General features: G+C 48.0%; 1 protein-coding gene across 1 annotated transcript; it reads left to right on the top strand.

Annotated features, from left to right (window-relative positions):
• The first annotated feature begins 10,092 nt into the window (after positions 1–10,092).
• Positions 10,093–20,857, top strand: FAM210B (family with sequence similarity 210 member B). The gene is made up of 3 exons (XM_070381517.1): positions 10,093–10,346; positions 17,639–17,814; positions 18,321–20,857. The coding sequence occupies exons 1-3, from the start codon at positions 10,161–10,163 to the stop codon at positions 18,535–18,537; spliced, it is 579 nt and encodes a 192-aa protein (XP_070237618.1). The 5' UTR covers positions 10,093–10,160; the 3' UTR covers positions 18,538–20,857.
• Positions 20,858–21,162: the final 305 nt, after the last annotated feature.

The raw sequence follows: 21,162 nt of genomic DNA, 5'->3' as shown, positions 1-21,162 counted from the left end.
TCAAGACTCTGGTGCAGAAGTGATTTGCTGAAAGATCCGGAGACCCAAGGGCCCAGGGGGCTGTTTTAGGACCTTGAATTTAAAAACTGCAACTTGCCCCAAACCTCAGGAACACCTACAGGGCTTGCTGCTCCTCTGTTGGCCTTGGGAGAGCCTGCAGTGCCACCTGCTGGCTGAGAACGCCGGGGACAGGGTTATCCACCTGGCGCAGAGCAGGGTTACTGAGCTAAGTCCAGGACAAGATCTGCACCCTAAGGGACCTGCAAGCATCACTCAGTGGTAAGCCAGCAAAGCCGGGGTCCCCTGACACTCAATTCAGAGACCCAGCTCTGCAGCCCCTGCCCCCTTCAGAGCCCCCAAACACCTTCTCCTTAACCTCTCTAAGCCTCAATTCCCTCATTTGCAAAATGGAAATGATGTCCATTCCTTGAGGTGGCTGTTAGGGGCAAATACACAGACCCAGAAGAAACCCTCAAAGCCTGGCAGCAGTGTGCAACAAGCAGCAGCTATTGATGTTAGGCCTGAATTTCCACTGAATCAAATAATGGAACAGGAATAACCAATAGTGTCCCCACCCCCGCCCCATCCACCAGGAATGAGATACTCAGGAATTACTATCGGCCAGGCTCCAAGACCCTTAGATGTACTGAACATTTTTAAACCTCAAGTATTCCCATAAAGGCACTTTAAAGGTGGTGCTAGTGGTAAAGAACCTTCCTGCCAATGCAAGAGACATAAGAGACATGGGCTTGATACCTGGGTCAGGAAGATCCCCTGGAGGAGGGTGTGGCAACCCACTCTAGTGTTCTTGCCTAGAGAATCCCCTGAACAGAGGAGCCTGGCAGGCTATAGTCCACAGGGTTCATAGGCAAAGAGTCAGACATGATTGAAGCAAATTAGCATGCATGTATGCATTTCCATAAAGTCAGTAACGTTTCACAGATAAGGAAAGCTCAGGAGATTAAGTAACTTGGTCGAGGACAGCTAGAAGCAAGTAGCAGGACAAAAAATTCAAAAGCCAGCAACCTGTATCTAGAAGTAAGACAAATTTTCTTCCTGGATGGATATTGGCAGGTCAGATCTCCCTCACCCCCCATCTTTTTTCCTGGATAATCTATTTAAAAGGGGAAGCTAAAAAAAAAAAAAGGGGGAAGCTAAGAGAATCAAAGAGTTGGACACGACTTAGCCACTGAACAATGACAACAGAACAAATCAAATAGCTTTGTTTTCCCCCAAAGATCCTCCTCCACACTTTTACTACCCGACAAGCTCCTCAGCCACAGGGCCTGCACTCGGCTCTGGGGCTCAAAAGCGTGGAGTTCCAGGGTGCGGACTGAAACTGACCCGTGTGAACCGGGCCAAGTGAGGCCCCATAAAGAGGCGTGCCCTCCAGATGAGTGAGTGGAGCTTTCAAAAGGCAGGGAAATTATGCACGAGGCTTGTAAGATATAACAAGCTGTTCTCCACCCCGCGCCCAAGAATCTTAAAGGTTTATGCAGAGGCTTTAGAGGGGTTCAGTCATCCAGATGGCCTGGGACAACACATTGTTCTCACGGGTACCTCCTTGAAATTGTTCCCACTGCTGTATGGTGGGCAGAAGCTACTTTTCCAGGATAGGGGAGGAGCTTCCAACTCCTAGGGCTTAGTTCCAGAGCCCAGAGTCAGATCCTCTCCTCCTGGCCCCACCTCCAGGCTTCCCACTTCCCGCATCTCCCAAGTCCGCCCACTCAGCCGCCCCAGGTGCCCTCTCCTTCCCATTCGCCTCCTCCACCCACACCTTCATGCTCCACAGTTTAACATGGTCGTCAGATTGTGTCCTCTCCCTTCACTGAAGATGAAGACCCTTCAGTGCTTACCCACCGCAGCTAGAATAAAATCAGCTGATCTGCGCAGCACCCCACCCCCACCCCCTGCAACTTTTTCCAGGCCCCTTCAAGCCCTTCACTCCTTGCAGTCCCAGCCACTCAGGTCTCCTCTGAGTTTCCTGTCCCCAGTCCACCATTCACATTGCTCTCATCCTCCTTGGGACCTGCACCCAGCCCTCCCTCAACTTGGTGACTTCTCCCCAGAAGCTCTGTGTCTGCTCCTTGGCACCTTTCAGATATCCAATGCCTCCTTCTCCCGGAAGCCTTTCTGATCACCCCTTGCCCACCACAGATTCACAATGCTGGCTTCCACTGGCGACCTGTTCTCTGTCCATCAACCTCACCCAACTCTAAGCTCCCTAAAGGCAGGGACCATTTCCAAGCCATTCCCTGCATGATCTGGCAAAGGAGAGGGCAGAAAAATATTTGAGGAAGGGAGGGAAGGAATGAGACGACAGAAACAGCCTTCATGGATGATCGATCAGTGATTATTAACGCAATTTGTAATGATAACAGCTGACACCAGGATAGGCCTGCTCTGAGCTCTGCACTGTTCAAGCTTCACATGTCAATGCATTTATTTAATCCTCACATTGTGTCCCCAGTATATTATTCCCATCTTCAGTTCAGTTCAGTTCAGTCCAGTCGCTCAGTTGTGTCCGACTCTTTGTGACCCCATGAATCACAGCACACCAGGCCTCCCTGTCCATCACCAACTCCCGGAGTTCAAACTCACATCCATCGAGTCAATGATGCCATCCAGCCATCTCATCCTCTGTCGTCCCCTTTCCCTCCTGCCCTCAATCCCTCCCAGCATCAGAGTCTTTTCCAATGAGTCAACTCTTCGCATGAGGTGGCCAAAGTACTGGAGTTTCAGCTTTAGCATCATTCCTTCCAAAGAACACCCAGGACTAATCTCCTTTAGAATGGACTGGTTGGATCTCCTTGCAGTCCATGGGACTCTCAAGAGTCTTCTCCAACACCACAGTTCAAAAGCATCAATTCCCATCTTACACGTGCAGAACCTGAGGCTCAGGTTTGGTTGCCCACTGTCTTCAGGAAGCAAGCAGTGCCTTGACCATGAACCTGGGCTTCCCTCCAGAGTTCATGCTCTCAGCCCCCACAAAAGGGGCCCTAGATGTCCATCTCATGAGAGAAAGGACACCCCTCTCTGCAGGGAATACAAGGCAGATACTTAAAGAAGGATTTTTGTGTTTACTGACATGGACATGTCCTTGATGGGACAGTGGGTGAAAAAAACAAATGAAGAGCATGAGAAATGGTGTATTTCCTGCCAAACTGGTGAATAAGAGATGTTACAAATAGGGAAAGAGACACGTGTACTCCAATGTTCATCGCAGCACTGTTTATAATAGCCAGGACATGGAAGCAACCTAGATGTCCATCAGCAGACGAATGGATAAGAAAGCTGTGGTACATATACACAATGGAGTATTACTCAGCCATTAAAAAGAATACATTTGAATCAGTTCTAATGAGGTGGATGAAACTGGAGCCTATTATACAGAGTGAAGTAAGCCAGAAAGAAAAACACCAATACAGTATACTAACGCATATATATGGAATTTAGAAAGATGGTAACAATAACCCTGTGTACGAGACAGCAAAAGAGACACTGATGTATAGATCAGTCTTATGGACTCTGTGGGAGAGGGAGAGGGTGGGGAGATTTGGGAGAATAGCATTGAAACATGTATAATATCATGTATGAAACGAGTCGCCAGTCCAGGTTCGATGCACGATACTGGATGCTTGGGGCTGGTGCACTGGGATGACCCAGAGGGATGGTATGGGGAGGGAGGAGAGAGGAGGGTTCAGGATGGGGAACACAGGTATACCTGTGGCGGATTCATTTCGATATTTGACAAAACTAATACAATATTGTAAAATTTAAAAAAATAAAATTAAATTAAAAAAAAAAAAAAGAGATGTTACAATGGTGAGCTGGTGACCCCTGAAGGAACTCAGAAAGGAAAGAATACCTGCCATCTAGTACCATCAGATTGAAGCCACTCCCCACAGTGATCCCTGAGGAAAAGCAGGATGTGAAAACACAGGATGCTGGCCCCAGAAAGTGGAGGTGCCTATCAAAGGAATGATTTCAGTGAGCCCAGTCTCTTCCATCTTCCCATACAAAGAAAAGTGCCCAATTCTTTGAGATAATCTGGTTTTCTTTAACAATAATCTTTTCACATTCAGATTATCTGCCCTTTGATGCAAAACTTCAGTAAAACCTGGCTCTTCCCCTTGCCTCCTTGAAGCAATTCACTCAGGATTACTTGAGATGCTGCCTTCCAAGCTTGAAGTCCTAAAAATTCCTGCCAAATGAAACATAGCTCTCAACTTTTAGTTTGTGAATATTTTTTAAGTCAACAAACACATGTTATAATCCCAGTTTTTTGGAAAACATCAAACAAAACAACCACCAGATGTGATTGTTCATACATAGAAAGGTGGCTGAAAGGACACGCAAAGCTGGCCACTGTGGGGAGGGTATCCCCATTGTCTTGCTCCAGGCTCTGGGCACATGGAATTCTCTGAGACCTAGCAAGGCTGTCTCCAGTTACAGCGCCCAACTCCCCAGCCCCTTATTTGACTGACACCATAGGGCTCACTTATTTGTTTAATGCCTGTCTCTGTAAAGACATTAAACAATTAAGAATAAATTGAAAAAAGTTGATTTTCCCTGGTGCAAAAAAAAAAAAAAGATGAGAACCTTCTCATCACCACTTTCCTTAGAGCAGTTAACTCTTCCTCTGCCCCTTTGAGTTGTATGCAAATGTTTTAAAGGCAAACTAAGCCACTTGCCAGTTTTTACGACCCAGGAAAATGTTAGTTAAGAGTCTTAAGAGCTGTCTTCTTGAAATGTGAACATCAAGGAAGACAGCAGCCTATCTCCTAGTCCAGGTGGGGGTTTAACTTCGGTGGCCAGCTCTGTGTTATCATTATGGGTTTGTCATAGAGATGGGAAAAGTGTCTATTCCTTTGGATAGAAAATTAGCAAGGACAAACGACCTCCCCAGTTACCAGTGGATTTGGGGTGAGCTATGTGTGACAAATGGTGCCGTCAAGTCCTCTTACCTGAGAAGTAGTTATTTTTTGTCTTCAGATGAAGCATACATTCAGCTGCATAAAAGGAGGAACTTCCCATCTTGCAATCTCTAGTGAATTGCCTGAGATCTGCATCACATTCTATTATACTCTATTATTCTATTCTATAATAATTTGATGTTTATTCAATAATAAAACTCTTTTGTTTTTCTTATCTTCTTGCTGAAAGATTTTCTGGGTCGGCAGATTTTGTCTTGAATTCCTCCCACCACTCTTCCCTGCCTGGCATCTCTTCTCTGGTGGAACATAAGCTCCATGGAGCCTTGTCTTCCTACTTCACTGCTGTGTGCCCAGCACTTAGGAGTGCTCAAAATGTGTTTATTGAATGAATAAATGATGTTGCTGGCTGTGTCCTTTGAGCTTTATTTTTTACAATGAGCAAATGTTACCCATAACAATAACTAATGTATTCTTAATTATTAATTAATAATAAAGTATTCTTGCCTGGAAAATCCCATGGATGGAGGAGTCTGGTAGGCTACAGTCCATGGGGTGGCAAAGAGTCAGACATGACTGAGCGACTTCATTTTCACTTTCTTTTCTTTACAATAATTAAAGCAAAAACAAACAGTGAAGCCTTTAAAGACTCCATAGTTGCCCGTAGAACAGGCAGCAGCTGGTTTGCTTTACGGATGTTGATTTTATTTCCTGTTAATCCCCATGCTTCTCAGACATGAGTCAGTAATCTTTAAATTGTTCTTTCTAAGTACTTTAGATGTTCTTATTAGCAACCCTCCAGACATCAAACAAACAAAAGGAATCTTCATGAATCATGGTTCCAACTAATTCAGACCTTTCCCGAGTACTGAGAAGTGATCATTTCTATCTTGAAGGCAGTAGAGGGGAGGTTCCTAGAAAACCAGCAAGTTCATCCTCTACAGGCTATTGCTTTTCTCAGTGGTGGTTTTATAAGTCGCATCTCTCTCGGAGGTGGCCTCATTGGACTGGACAGCTCAGGTCCCACACCCTGTGCCCCCCACACACACTCAAAGCCTTTAGTTGTGTCCAGCTCACACCATTCATCCTCTTCTCAGAATGAATGAATGAAGAGAAACAGTAATAATAATAATGATGGCCACTGTGCTTACCACGATCAGCTTTCAGGAAGGCACTGTGCCAAGCACCCAACTACATGAAATTTCTCTTCTTCACAGCAGCTGTGTGATATGGCGCTATTATTATTCCCATCTTACAGATAAGAAAACTGAGGTTCCGAGATGTTGAGTGACTTAACCAGTTACATGGTCAGTACACCTTAAAAGGGGAGACACCCCCATCAGGCAATCTGACCCCAAGGCCCCAGCTCTTGGCCCCAAGCCATAAAATGCTATTCATTCCAAAATAGATTTCTGGAGGCTGGAGGTCTGAGATCAGGATGGCAGCATGGTCACGTTCTGCTGAGAATTCTCTTCCTGGCTTGTGGACTGCCTTCTTGTTCTGCCCTCTTGCTGCAGAGAGACTGAGAGACTGGTGGCTCTTCCACTTCCTTTAAGGGCACTAATACCATTACATGGATCTAACCCTTACATCATAACCTAACTGTATTTACCTTCCAAAGGCCCCATCTCCAAACAATATTGTATTGAGGGTTAGTGCTTTAACATATGAATTTGGGGAAAGACCCCTTCAGTCTATAACATTCCTCACCAAGACACTGGATTAAATAAGTCATGGAGTATCTATAGACAGAATGTTCTACAGCTTTTAAATAATATTCCACAATTATGGTTCCAACAGGAAAGACATTCAGTTCAGTTCAGTTTAGTCGCTCAGTTGTGTCCGACTCTTTGCAACCCCATGAATCGCAGCACGCCAGGCCTCCCTGTCCATCACCAACTCCTGGAGTTCACTCAGACTCACATTCATCGAGTCAGTGATGCCATCCAGCCATCTCATCCTTTCTCGTCCCCTTCTCCTCCTGCCCCCAATCCCTCCCAGCATCAGAGTCTTTTCCAATGAGTCAACGCTTCGCATGAGGTGGCCAAAGTACTGGAGTTTCAGCTTTAGCATCATTCCTTCCAAAGAAATCCCAGGGCTGATCTCCTTTAGAATGGACTGGTTGGATCTTCTTGCAGTCCAAGGGACTCTCAAGAGTCTTCTCCAACACCACAGTTCAAAAGCATCAATTCTTCGGTGCTCAGCTTTCTTCACAATCCAACTCTCACATCCATACATGACCATTGGAAAAACCATAGCCTTGACTAGATGGACCTTTGTGGGCAAAGTAATGTCTCTGCTTTTTAATATGCTATCTAGGTTGGTCATAACTTTCCTTCCAAGGAGTAAGCGTCTTTTAACTTTATGGCTGCAGTCACCATCTGCAGTGATTTTGGAGCCCAAAAAATAAAGTCTGACACTGTTTCCACTGTTTCCCCATCTATTTCCCATGAAGTGATGGGACCAGATGCCATGATCTTCGTTTTCTGAATGTTGAGTTTTAAGCCAACTTTTTCACTCTCCACTTTCACTTTCATCAAGAGGCTTTTTAGTTCCTCTTCACTTTCTGCCATAAGGGTGGTGTCATCTGCATATCTGAGGTTATTGATATTTATCCTGGCAGTCTTGATTCCAGCTTGTGCTTCTTCCAGCCCAGCGTTTCTCATGATGTACTCTGCATAGAAGTAGATTAAGTGAAAAAGTCATATTATGATGTCTATATTCAGCATGACCCCATTTTCACCAGTACAAGGGGCAAGGATCTCAAATCCATCCCCTGACCAGAGGGCTACTGACCACTAAGATTCATACAAACTACAGTAGAGAAGGACAGACATCTTTATTAGAAGGAGAGAGCTGGGTAGACAAAAAGAAATGCCAGCCACATTTCCATGTCTTGAGTCTTCACTGTGCCAGATTCAGTTCTGCAAGTACTGAAATATATTATCTCCTTTAACCTTCACAGTAACCCTTTGAGATAGGTGTTATTACTCCCACTTCTTACAAGTGAGGAAACCACCAGGTTAGACAGTTGGAATCACCTAACAGAGATTCTAAACCAGGCCTGCACCGCATCAAAGTTGTGATGCTAACCACCAGCTCACGAAACAACAAAGTCTTACTTTCACTGCATCGCTGCTGCTGGCACAGGCAGGTGTTCAGAATAATGAATGCTGATTGGAAATGAACAGAGAGGAGGCATGAAGCCATATGTGGGAATGGGTAGTTTGGTTTGCTTTGGAAAAGGGGACTGAAGCAGGAGGTGGAGAATGGTGGAGGGAAACAAGTAGGTGGGCTGGAGCCATCAGTTAAGACCCAGGCTTCCCCTGAGAGGTAGGAGGCAAGGGTGTGTGCCAACAGGGAAGGCATCAGGGCAGGAGGGAGGACCCCAGGTGGGCAGAAAATGTTTAGAATAGGCACTGCAGAATCTGACAAAGAAAGAGAACCGGAATAAATACAGAGGTACAATCAGAATATGTAATTGGAGAAAACGAGGCAATTTGTCCCAAATTTTTATTTTAACACAGTCTGTCTGCCAGATTTTAATACATTCCTAGAGAAATTAGCCACAGTGAATAACTCTGAGGCCCTGGACCCCCAGGCAGATTCCCCTGGAAACTGGGGCAGAGTAATTCCTCCATCAGAAGGGAAAAATCCTTTCTTCTTCCTCCAGCATCCCAGCCCCCTTTCTGTTTCAACCCCCTCACATACACACTGACTTGTTCCCCTTCCCCCTGGTACACGTGCACTTCCCATGTGACACTCACCACCACGCATGGGCACACAGCCCCATCCACTTTCTGTAATTACCATTCCCCCATACCACCCCTGCAGCCATCCTCCTCTACCTCGCTGCCAATAGACCCCCAACTGTGTTCAGGAGGACAGTGTGCCTGCTCTGATCTAAGCCAAGTCTGTTTCTTTGCAGGATCCTCAAATTCCAGACTGCCCTGCAGCTAACAGTATCATGTGACTCAGTTCTACCCAGTGAGACAAGGTGGGGCAGGTTAGGGGCGGTCTTGAGGTACTGAATTTGGGCACATGGATTCCCATCCCTTTGTTGTGCACCTTCTGGTCAGCATGGCTATAACTTCCCTTTGCAGCTAGGTTTCTGGGTACTAATTTCTTTCTGCCAACTGGATGCACTCATAAAATATTTTGAAGGCAGAGGCATCCTCCTGTAGCTTGGGTTGTTTGCTGCTGGTTAACAAGTTGACAGAGATGTGGGGTTTTCTGCAGCAGAATCCAGGTGTCCAGTTGCCAGCCCAACTGTGGACAGTTAGTGGGGACAGAAGCCGCAGCCTGACCCTGCCTTCTGGTATCCAGTGGCTTGTTTTGTGGAAGGCAGCTGCAGTGGCAGCTTTCTGATCCTGGGGTCATTGTCTCTGGCAGTGTGCTCTCAAATTCATTCTTTTCACTAGCTTGCCCCTGACACTCATCTTCCCGCTTGTGACTGAAGGGCCACTCCCCTGGCCCGCCGGTGTTGCTCTAACCAGAGTCTTTCCTGGGGGCCCGGCCTAATGTCCACTCCTCCAGCTTTTCCACTGGTTTTCCAAGCAACAATTTTCCGTGCTATTTTTTTCCCCCGGCTTAAAAATAGCAAAGATCTAGAAACACTTTGGATCCTTAGTTTCAACCAAAAGTGCTACCAGGGGTCAGGCATGAGAAGAGGAGGAGGATAAGAGGCCTCGGGGAAGGCTTCGTTTCTGTCTCAGTTTCTTCTGCAGAATGGAGACCAAATATTAGTATCTTTATTGCAGTTAACAGTCGAATACTGTTGTAGATTGCAGTTCCTAAAGATGGTCACGACGATATTTCCCACTCCACAAGCCCTGCCACCCGTGACCTTGCCACTTCCCATCAAGTCGGAGGAATCTAACCCCTTCACTCTTGCATCTGGGCTGGGCTGGCCTCCGACTCCCTCGAAACCAACATGATGAGTCAGGGTCCTTGGGGCTGGAATTAACCCGGTGTCAGAGCTCGCGTCTCCAGCCCTCGCATTGGGCGCCGGGTTCCAGCTCCGGCCCCGCCCACTCCGCGCGCGGCTCCAGCTCCGCCCTAGCCGCTCTGGCAGCGGCGGGGGGGCGGGGCCTAGGACCGGGCACGACTCTGGCCCCTCCCCGCCGCTCCCGGCTCTTGCTCCCGCGGGCCCCGCCCACCGCGCTGCTCCCCCCGCCCCCAACCCGCGGTCTGCTGCTAGGGCGGCAGCGCCCGGCTCTGTGCACCATGGCCGGGCTGCTGGCGCTGCTGAGCCCCGCGGGCCGGGTGGGCGCCCGGGTTCGGTGCCGCGCCACCTGGCTCCTGGGCGCCGCCGCCCCCTGTGTCCCGCCGCCGGTGTTCCTGCCGCTGCTCGGGCCCGGGCCGGACGCCCAGCTGCTGCGCGCCGCCCGCGGGAACTACCAGGGCCGCCAGGTAAGCCTCCCCACCCCCACCCGGTTCCCCGGACACCCGGATCCCCGGACGCCCGGATCACTGGTCCACCTGCGCCGGAGGAGAGCTTTACACGCGCAGCTGCTGAGACCGAACACCTTCAGGTCCCCAGACCCCAAATCTTTTCAAGCCAAGGAAGCGATCTCCCAGTTGACAACCGGGGAAACTGAGGCTCAGGGGGGCGTGGCGAATGCCCAAGGTCACAGCCTCCAGGGGATCCCAGGTGCCCAAAGCTGGGCCTGCGCTGTGGTGGCGGCGGAGAGTATTGGAGGTGGGGTGGACTTGGTATCGACGTTGTCATCCGGCGCTTAGAGTTGTTCCCTTTGAAGTCACGCTGGGGCCCCTCGCTGGGCTGAGGAGGAAGGCTCGGTGGATGCTGCTGTCTCTAACACCACCACCACCTGCCCCCGCACCTTCCCCTCCTCCCCCCGAGTACTTGCTGCCACTCCCTTTTTATCTAACCGCGAGAGCAGGCCTCCCAGTCTGACTGCGGGCGGGACTCGCGCCTGAAACGCAGGGTTACTTCTTTGTGTATATCTTCACTTGCCTTCTATGCATGGTAAGTGAAAACTGGTTTTCATTCAGAATGCAAATGCAGACTGCTCCTTTCTGTAAATATGTTTCAGTTTGATTTTGAAGTGGGTCTCCTTAAAGAAAACAGGTGGTGAGCAGTGCCTTCTGGAGATGCAGAACTCAGTTGGAAGGAGCAGTGCTTGGAGCTTTGCTGCTCTGGTCCAGCCTGCCTGCATCCACTCACCAGGGTTGCTGTCTCACCCTGTCCTCAAGGTCTCTGAGGCCTGGTTGCTGACCTTTCAGGGGGCTAAAAATAACACCTTCCCAACAGTAGTTTGGGGACCATTCCATGAGCTGATACAGGCCTGAGCATGGTGTCACTGGGAGCCAGTGCTTCTTGAATGTTCCATAGGCCTTTGACCCATGACCTTACCATGCCTCCCCCACAGATGGAGAAACTTCCTTTTCTGCCTTGTGCTGAGCCATCTGACAGGCAGTAGATCTTATCTTTGCCTCCTGAGCCCAGCTTGGGGATCTTCACATGCCTCACACCCTCTGCATACACCCAGGTGTCTCCTGGAGATTCTCCATACATCAGCCTATCTGTCCCTTCCTCCTGGAAGCCTTCCCTGACCACCAGTGACGCCTCCACTGGCCTCTCCTCAGCCTCGTGGGAGTACATCTTCTATGCTCTCCTCATACGGAATGTCCTTCTGATTTGCTTGTCTGTCTGGTTAGCCTGGCACTGGCAGGTGTGTGAGTGTGTGTGTGTGTGTGTGTGTTTGCTGCCCTCCCTCCACCAATCCCAGCCACCACTGCTGTATTTATTAAAGTAAGGAGGCTGTATGAGAAGAGTCAAGAAGTTTTGAGGAATGAGCCAAAAATCTTGCTTAAAAGGTCAGATTGTTAAGAGTGACACCTGTTTTCATTCATGCAGTAAATAATATTAATCATAAACACTATATTGTGTTTACTTTGTAACAGGCACTGTTCTGAGTACTTTGAAAATATCAATTCGTGTAATTCTCACAACAACCCTGAGACATAAACAATACTATTATCTTCACGTAAGCCCAGAGAGGTTGAGTAACTCTCTGAGAAACACAGAGATTACCTGTCAGAACTGGGATCCAAACTAGTCTGGTTCCAAAGCTTTTGCTCTTAACAACTGTTCTTCACTTATTTGTGAGTGTCTGCTCTGGGTTGGCACTGCTTTGACTTCGTGAAAGGCAGCATGTGAGGGAGAACTGGGAGATGAAAACGCTGGGGCTCAGAGAGCCAAGCCATCCGCAAGTGTATGGAAGCACTTTTATCTAAAAACAGACACCGGGGGAGGTACGAAGTTATCTCCAACCAGGACGGCAACTAAGAATATAGCACAGGTTTTTAAGGTGATATCTCACCAAGAAATGAATGTTTGAAAGATTCCTATTCCTTGCAGGTCACCTCTTCATAAATTCCTTTTATTTTAACCTCTTTCGTCTCCTCCAGGCTTAGGAAGAAAAATACATGACTCACAGTGATTAAAGAGATTTTCAAAATAAAAGGAAGAAAATTGTCCATGTTTAAAAAAAAAAATCTAACTCTAGAAAGTTAAAAACTAACCTTGGCACTGGCTAACAGGAAATTGTCCATGTGTCTGAATATTTTGTCCCTCTTGTTGTCTGGCAATAGATACTTGTTATTCTGTAGCTGGAAGTCTGGCTGCGTTTTTATTTTTCTTTTTTGGCCAAAAGGCCATTTGCCAAAATAGAGCTTGCACAGAAGAGGGAGGAGGAGAGAGAGAGTGGCAGCTCCGCCCCGTCCTGTGAGTGGACAGATGGGGCAGAATGAGGTTCTGTCAGGCCAAGTGTTGGGGTGGGAGTGAAAAGGGCTTCCACTCATCGTCATCCACCCCAGGACATGGTTTGGCTCTGGAAGCCATCCTATCAGTGCCCGGCAGCCCTCCCATCTGGGGCACTTCCTCCGCAGCCAAAAGGCGGGTGGCGACCTGTTTATCAGAAAAAGCCTAAGCTCCCAGCGGCCATTCCGCTGGGCGTCAGAGAACTGGGAGCGTGGGTGCTGGCCCAAAAAGGGAGGCTGAAGACAGTTTTTCTTCTCCCCTCCAGAGTCCTGAAGTTCTGAAACAGGCTCTTCCTCTAGGAATGTTCAACTCTTGGGGGACAAGAAGGGGAGTCTGTAGTGCAGAACACAGTCTGAGCACTGCCAGCCAGCTCACAGCTTCACCCCAAAGCCCCGGTCTCCCATCTGTCAAAGTGGAAGTGACAGAGGTACCCGTAGCATGAGGTCGTGAGGGTTTTTATAAAACCTTTAAAGTGCTAAGCTCAGTGGCTGGCTCAACAGAAGTGGCCTCTCCTGAGAATACTCGTGGTTTTCCTAAAACCTTTCAAAACATGATAGGCTTTCCTGCCTATCAGAATCAGTCTCTGGGACCCCATAAACGGATACTGGCTCAGCGATAAAGAATCTGCCTGCAATGCAGGAGACATAAGAAACGTGGATTTGATACCTAGGTCAGGAAGATCTCCTGGAGAAGGAAATGGCAACCTGCTCCAGTATTCTTGCCTGGAGAAACCCATGGACAGAGAAGCCTGGCGGGCTACAGTCCAGGGGATTGCAAAAGTCAGACACAACTGAGCAACTAAACCACCCACCACCACCCCTTTTTTTAACTGTTTGTTTTCATAAGTCTGAAAATCCCCCGCAGAAGTTAAAGCTAAAGGCCGTGAGAAAATACAGTTCATCCCCACCCTTAAGGCCTTAACACTTAATTCCCAGGGACAGAACAGCCTTTAATGGTACTGAAATTTAATTCCAGGATGAAAGCTTCCAGGTGTTTGGGCGGTGGGGGTGGGGGAGGGCGTGTGTGTGTGTGTGTGGGGGGGCGGTGGGGGTGGGGGGGGGGGGCGCGCGCGCGTGTGTGTGTGTGTGTGTGTGTGTGTGTGTGTGTGTGTGTGTTTTCAGTCCTAACTGCAGTTTGGGAACAAAAGAGATGCTCTTTCAATTGGGAGGTAATGAAAAGACTCTTAACTCATAAATCTGAGTTTTGTACCAGCTTTTGGGAGAAGAGGGGCAAATGAGTAGCAGTTGCATATGATTATAAATCAAGGATGACTAGGCAAATTTTGTTTTCTTTTGGCCGCATGACTTGAAGGATCTTAGTTCCCTGACCAAGGATTAAGCCCTTCCCCCTCAGCAGTGAAAGCAAGGTGTCCTAACCCCTGGGCTGCTAGGGAAGTCCCAGTTCTGAGCAAGTTTCCATCCAAGACTGAATTCCACCTGCTCCTCGCCATGCCCAGAATGTGGCTCTTCACTGAGCCTTCTTTCCTTCCTCTGCTTTTGTACCTTACCTTCCACAAACATGTAGCACGTACACTTTATCATTCCAGCAGCTGACTCAGAGCCAGGCCCTCCTGTCCTGCATGAAGCCAGGGTGAGATCCTGCCCCAGAGGTTACCAGGCACAACAACGCTCCCAGACACAACAGACATTCTTTGTCGGCCAAAAATGTGCTATGGCTCCTAGCTTAGCCCGCAGGATAAATTTTAGAATCCATACTTTGTATTTCAGTTGAATCAAATTCTACTTCATAAAAAGGAATGAAGTTGGATACCTGCTACAATGTGGATGACCCTTGAAAACATGATAAGTGGAAAAAGCTGCAGTAGTCTGTTCAGGCTGCTATAACAAAAATACCATAGACTGGGCGGCTTAAGGGCTGCCCAGGTGGTGCTAGTGGTAAAGAACCTGCCTGCCAGTGGAGGAGACATAAGAGATATGGGTTCGATCCCTGGGTTGGGAAGATCCCCTGAAGGAGGGCATGGCAACCCACTCCAATATTCTTACCTAGCAAATCCCATTGATAGTGGAACCTGGCAGGTTACAGACCATAGGGTCGCAAAGAATCAGACACAACTGAAGTGACTGAGCACTCAAGCACAGGTGGCTTAAAGAGCAAACATTCATTTCTCACAGCCCAGGAGGCTGTAAGTCCAAGGTCAGGACAGGTGAGGGTCTTGTCTGGTGAGGGTCTGCTTCCTGGTTCATTGCCAGCTGTCTTCTGTCCTCTTGGCATGTCCTCACATGTTAGAAGGGACAAGGTAGCCCTCTGGGGTGTCTTTTATAAGAGCCCTGATTGCATTCATGAGGGCTTCACTCTCATGACCTAGTCACCTCCCACCTCCAAATACGGTCAGGGTGGGGATTTGGTTTCATTGTATGAATTTGGGGGAGGGGAGGCAAGTTGCACAAACTTTCAGTCTGTAGCGGAAGCCAGTCACCAAAGGCCCCGTGTTGCATGATCCTATTCATATTAAAAACATCCAGAATGGGCAAATCCATAGACAGAAAGGAGGTTGGTGTCTCCATTCCCCCCCGGCAAGACGGGGGAGAGGGGAATGGGAAGTAACTGCAGATCAGTGGCAAAAATCTTCCAGAATTAGACCCTGATGATGACTGCACAATGACAGACACACATGAACCATGCAACTGTGTACTTTAAAGAGAGCAGTCCGGGAGGGCCTCCCTGTGGTGGTGCTGGATAAAGATCTGGAGGCAGTGCTATGAGGCCCTCTGGGGAAAAACTTCCTGGCAGATGGAACAGCAGATGCCAGGGCCTGTCGGGCCTGGCCTGTCCTCCTTAAAGCAGCAAGGAAGCTGGGCGGCTGGAATGGGAAGCAGGAAGGAGAAGGGTTGGGTGGGGGGTGGTGTCTGGAGGGCCAGGGGGGCTAGTGCATAGACTACTTTAGCTTCCAGGAGGCCTCTGAGCGGGGGCGGTGCTGTAATCCCACCTCGGATCTCACAGGCTGTCTCTGGCCACTCTGTTGAGGGGTCAAAGGTAGGATTGGGGGACAGCTAAGAAGAAGCCATCACAGTCACCCAGGGAAGAGGTGAGGAGCTTGGGCCCGGGTGATAGGAGTGTTGGGTGGGGAGGGGAGGGGGGTTGAGTTTGGACCTGGTGGGGTCGGCTGATAGCTGGTTGTGGGAATCAGTGACTCAGGTTTCAGGCAGAGCATCTAGGAGGATGTGGTTTGCCGAAACAGGGACAGCTGTGACCTGGAGAGGAGCATGTGGGTGGGAGTGGGTCAGGAGCTTGTCCAGACCTGTTGTGGATGTGTGACCGTGGGCATCACAGCCAAGGCAGATGCGCCAGCTCAGAGTTCAGGGAGACACACATCTGGGTCACCACCCGAGGCGGGGTGTCAGCAGGGCCCAGCTGATGTCATGTGGGGGTTTGGACCACTTCTCGCTCCCAGTGCCCTCCCTTGGTGGACACACGGAGTGACCAGAGAGGAAACCCAGCGGCCACCTATGCCTCCAGAGCAGGGTGGGGCGGGCTGGGAGGACCGCTGCCTCATTCGGTTTGGAGGCTGCTGCTCTGGATATCTGGGTATCATTTAATTTCATTCCTGGGGTCGCCATGACGCATGTCATTGTCCCTACCCCCAACCCCTGCCTTGCCAGCTTTTGAGGTATGTCTGTGCCCCTGCATGTTCTAAAAATATAAGGAAATGGCCTCCACTTCAAAGTCCATAACCGGAGCTGGCTGACCCAGATCTTGTCCTTGAGAAGAGCTCTGTCTGTGAGGTCTGTCATGAGAGCTGAAGCAATCCTTTGATGAAAAAGCACTCTGCGTGGAGAAGTTTTGTCTTCTGAACCCAATATTATTGTTTTTGTTTCTCTCAAACCGTTCCAGGCCTTGTAGATGCTCAATAAATGTTAATGGACACCCTACATAGTAAATAATTTCTCTGCAAACCCCCAATGCTGTATTTATGGCCTAGGAACTAACCCTCCCCCTATATCTGTTCAGATCTCAGGGATAAACCTTGATTCCAAAAGTAAATATATCATAGCTTCTGTTCCCATTTATTTCACACCCACTGTCTTATAGAGTCTAGCCTGGTTGTCGTGCATAAGATAACACCCGTTTGTTTTCTTACAGTCAAGGAGGTCAGAAGCCCATGAGGTCTCATAGGTGCTAACCTCAGTGCATCGCAGAGCTGGGTCCTTCCAACTGCTCTGGTGGTGGTGGTTTAGTCGTGTCTGACTCTTGTGACCCCATGGACTCTATGTAGCCCACCAGGCTCCTCTCTGTCTATGAGATTTTCCAGGCAAGGATATTGGAGTGGGTTGCCATTTCCTTCTCCAGAGGATCTTCCTGACCCAGGGATTGAACCTGGGTCTTCTGCATTGCAGGCAGATTCTTTACTATCTGAGTCGCCAGGAAAGTCATTTCCTGTCTTTTCCAGCTTCTAGAGGTGCCTGCATCCCTTGGCTTGCCCCTTTCCTCCATCTTCAGAGGGAGTAGCACCAGCCTCTGCAAATCTGACTCTGCTTCTCTCCTCATGTCAGCTTCTCTGACCCTGCTGGCTCCCTCCCTTCACTTACAAGGACCCTTGTGATCACATTGGTCCCACTCAGAAGATCCAGGATGATTTACCCATCTTAGGATCTTTAACTGAATCCTACCTGCAAAATCCTTTTGTCACATAAGGTAACATATTCACAGGTTCCAGGGCCTAGGAACTAGACATCTTTGGGGCCATCGTTTTGCCCATCACATGTGGTACCCAGCCCTTCAGTGCACTCAGTGGCGTAGCGGGCATTAGCCTCAGCTGATGAAGAAAGAGAGGAACTCATCTCTCATTGGATAAGAAAGAGCAGAACATCGCATGATTCTGAAGGTGGTGATGTGCTGATGACCACTCACATCCTTGCTCCTGCCCTCAAGTGTCTCCCTTTCTTTGGTTTGTGTGCAGGACCCCAGCAAAATCACTGTGACCACAGGCAGCAATATCAAGGGCACAGAGGAGGAAAAGCTAAGCAAGTCGCAGCAGCTGAAAAAGATTTTTCAAGAATATGGTGCCGTGGCAGTGTCACTGCACATTGGAATCTCATTAATCTCCTTGGGAATGTTTTACATGGTTATTTCAAGGTAAGATTGGGACAGTAGTAGGTATTCGTTTTTTGCTTTCATGTAAGAGTCTTTGAGCAGAGAAGGCAATGGCACCCCACTCCAGTACTCTTGCCTGGAAAATCCCATGGATGGAGGAGCCTGGTAGGCTGAAGTCCATGGGGTCGCTAAGAGTCGTACACGACAGTGACTTCACTTTCACTTTTTCACTTTCATGCATTGGAGAAGGAAATGGCAACCCACTCCAGTGTTCTTGCCTGGAGAATCCCCGGGACGGGGGAGCCTGGTGGGCTGACGTCTATGGGGTCGCGCAGAGTCGGACACGACTGAAGTGACTTAGCAGCAGCAAGAGTCTTTGAGAGTAAGAACTTTCTTCCTAAGACTTAGTATTCATCTAGCTACTTTTACTTACATTTTAAAAAAATAGTGTAAATCTCATAGCCAAATTGAGTGCTTAACTTAGTCCCTTGCTGTAGTAAATATCTTTTGTGTTTCTGTGTTTGTCTGTCTGTCTCTCTCCCCTCCAGTGGTGTGGACATGTCAGCCGTCCTGCTTAAACTCGGCTTTAGAGAGTCACTGGTCCAGTCGAAAATGGCGGCCGGCACAAGCACCTTTGTGGTGGCCTACGCCATCCACAAGCTGTTCGCGCCCGTGAGGATCAGCATTACCTTAGTGTCTGTGCCCTTGATTGTCAGATACTTTCGGAAAGTGGGAATTTTTAAACCTCCAGCGGCAAAGCCCTGATGAACTCTTCAACTGTGGGCCTGAAAACCTATTTCTTGTAAATGACACATGCTAGATTGGTTTTAGGATGTAGGTTTTGTGGTGGGTGGGTAGCAGGGGCTAATTGTTGCATTCTCACAAATAGGATTTACTTTTGCCAGCAAAAATTCAGGGTTTCAAATCATTGTAGTTTTTCTGCTTTAAAGTTTGGGTAATGCTATTCATCACAGGGCTTGTCTGCATACTCTAAAAATGTCAGCAGAACACCACCAATGAGTTGTCATGTCAGACAAAACTGTCAGCCAGGAAGTGTTCCTTCCAGAAGACCATTGGTGAGGGTCTGCCTGCAAGAGCCTCAGGAGTTCATCTTTGCTCAAATTCTTGAAGGGTAGTGATTCATTAAGCTGATTTTTAAAATTCCCCTTCCTCCCATACTTGTCAGGCTGCTGCTGCTGCTGCTGCTAAGTCACTTCAGTCAGTGTCCAACTCTTAGCGACCCCCATGGACTGCAGCCTACCAGGCTCCTCCATCCATGGGATTTTCCAGGCAAGAGTCCTGGAGTGGGGTGCCGTTGCCTTCTCTGACTTGTCAGGCTGCCTGCAGTTTAATATGCAGTATTGTGCAAAACAGAGTCCAGTGCTACAATTAATGAAGCAGAATTGAGGACTTCCCAATATGTAATCAGGATCTAAATTAGCATCAACACTTTGACATTCATTATACTTGTTTGGGCAAAGAAAACAAATAAGTATTTCTGGTATGTTTCATTGATTCCCAAACATCTTCAAATCTGGACATGTAGAGCCTGCCTCAGCTGGTTTTTCACAAATTTCATTAAAGTAGGTCAGAATCATTTGTCTCTTTAGGTAAAAACTGGAAACTTTGTCCAATAGTAATGGCATCAGTTGGCTCCACTGCATGTATATGGAAAGCTGAGACAATCTTGGCCTAACTCACTCTGTCTCAGACTTCAGACATTCCAGAATCACTGTCACAATGTTTACACTGAATTGCTACTTCTATTTTTTAATTGAGTTAAAATTATGTGTGTAAAAAAAGATTTTGTATCACTCTCTAAAAAAGCAAAGTTACTAGCAGTTTCTGTAAATAAGAGGCCACTACAAAATATATAACACAGTAATAATACAAGCCGGGGAGGGACTGAGCCAGTTTACCAGATAAAGGGGGTGTGACCTGAGACCCCCACATTCTCTGTTAGGGACATTTAAGAATAGAAATCGAAGCACACGCACTCAAATTGAGACTTTCTCTGCGGAATAGTCAGAAGCAGGCAACAGAGAAGGAATGTCTTCCGGTAGGCTTCAGCGTCACTGACAGCCGCCCGCCCGGCCGGGCTCCTGCAGGGCACCTGCTCCACACCCGGGAACCCCACTGTAACCCGTCTGCCCCTCTGCCATGGATGAGGGGTTATGTTTATCTTTCTGGCTCCCAGATTTACTTTTTATTTTAGTTTTTTGGTTTGATTAACTACACTTGTGACAATCAGAAAACTGAAGCAACTGTAAACTGATCCTCCTGGTTTTACTGAGCTCGGACTATTGACATTTTCCTAGTTAGACCTTAGTAATACACATCAATCGGTTATTTCAGTTAATTTTTAAAAGTATCTTCGTGGGACACATTCTCCACTTGCAAGATCTTTAAAGTGCATCGGGTATTTTCTCCCCTTTTAAAGCAGTTAGCCCGTTGCCAAAAAGTTTTAGCCATTTAAAGTTGGAACTGTCTTTCTGGGGTCTAATTCCAAGGACCATGGACACAGCAGAACAAGATGAAGGCACCAGGGCTAGGTAATTCCTTCTGAGGCAGGACCAGCACTTCTGTGTTGCTGTCTCTATGGCAACAGTTAGCTTTGGGCTCCTAACCACCTTCCACACCGGCCTCCCAACCCATTCAGATCCTGAGTAATGCCTATGCAAAAAAGCCCACAGGGATTCCTCCAAGTTTAAGGGCTTAAATCTCAAACTTTGATTCTGTGTTTGGAGAAATGAGAGTGGACTGAAAGGGCAAGCAATAAATTATCATACCAAATAGCCATAGCGTTCGCTTCTAAGCCCCAATGCCACTCCACTCCTGTGGCCAGTGGTCAAAACAGAACAGAGTTAACTAGAGAGGAGAGAAAGTCAAAGGATCAGGGAACTAGAGCATTATGTGAATTCACCAGCAAGATGTACAGATCACTTGTGTTTTGTTTTTATGGAACTAGGGGAATAGAACTGATGATCTATTTTAGAAATGTAAGCCATTGTTCACCTCTAATTTTTTAATCTGACAAAATGAGCAGCTTAAGTTCCATGAAACGAATAAACGTCTTTATAAAGTTTGTGAAGAACCTGTTATTCCTCTTGTGGTAAGCCATCCCTGCTGCCAGTGACAAGCCAGCACTGCGTGTGACTAGTTTGCTAATGTGGCCCCGTTGTAGTGAGCTCTTTTCTGGGCCTGTGTGGGATTGTCTCGGGGAAATGTGGCTTAGCTAATAGCCCTGATGGGGTTAGTCATGTCATGTTGACCACGGCTGGGGTAGATGGATGAACTACTACTTTGGGATATAAAGCTCAAGACTATGGGAACTGGAAGTTCCTTTGTCCTAAGGCAATCAGACACTGCAGTTTTACCCACTTGTTTTGA

The sequence above is a fragment of the Bos mutus genome, chromosome 13 (genome assembly GCF_027580195.1).
Source record: "Bos mutus isolate GX-2022 chromosome 13, NWIPB_WYAK_1.1, whole genome shotgun sequence".
Lineage (NCBI taxonomy): Eukaryota > Metazoa > Chordata > Mammalia > Artiodactyla > Bovidae > Bos > Bos mutus.
Note: the sequence above shows the minus strand (reverse complement) of the source record. Positions and strands in the feature narration are given on the sequence as shown.

Coding starts and splice junctions, on each gene's coding strand:
- FAM210B (XM_070381517.1), top strand. CDS start 10,161: ATGGCCGGGCTGCTGGCGCTGCTGAGCCCCGCGGGCCGGGTGGGCGCC. Junction 10,347..17,638: donor GGAACTACCAGGGCCGCCAG/GTAAGCCTCCCC, acceptor GTTTGTGTGCAG/GACCCCAGCAAAATCACTGT. Junction 17,815..18,320: donor TTTTACATGGTTATTTCAAG/GTAAGATTGGGA, acceptor TCTCCCCTCCAG/TGGTGTGGACATGTCAGCCG.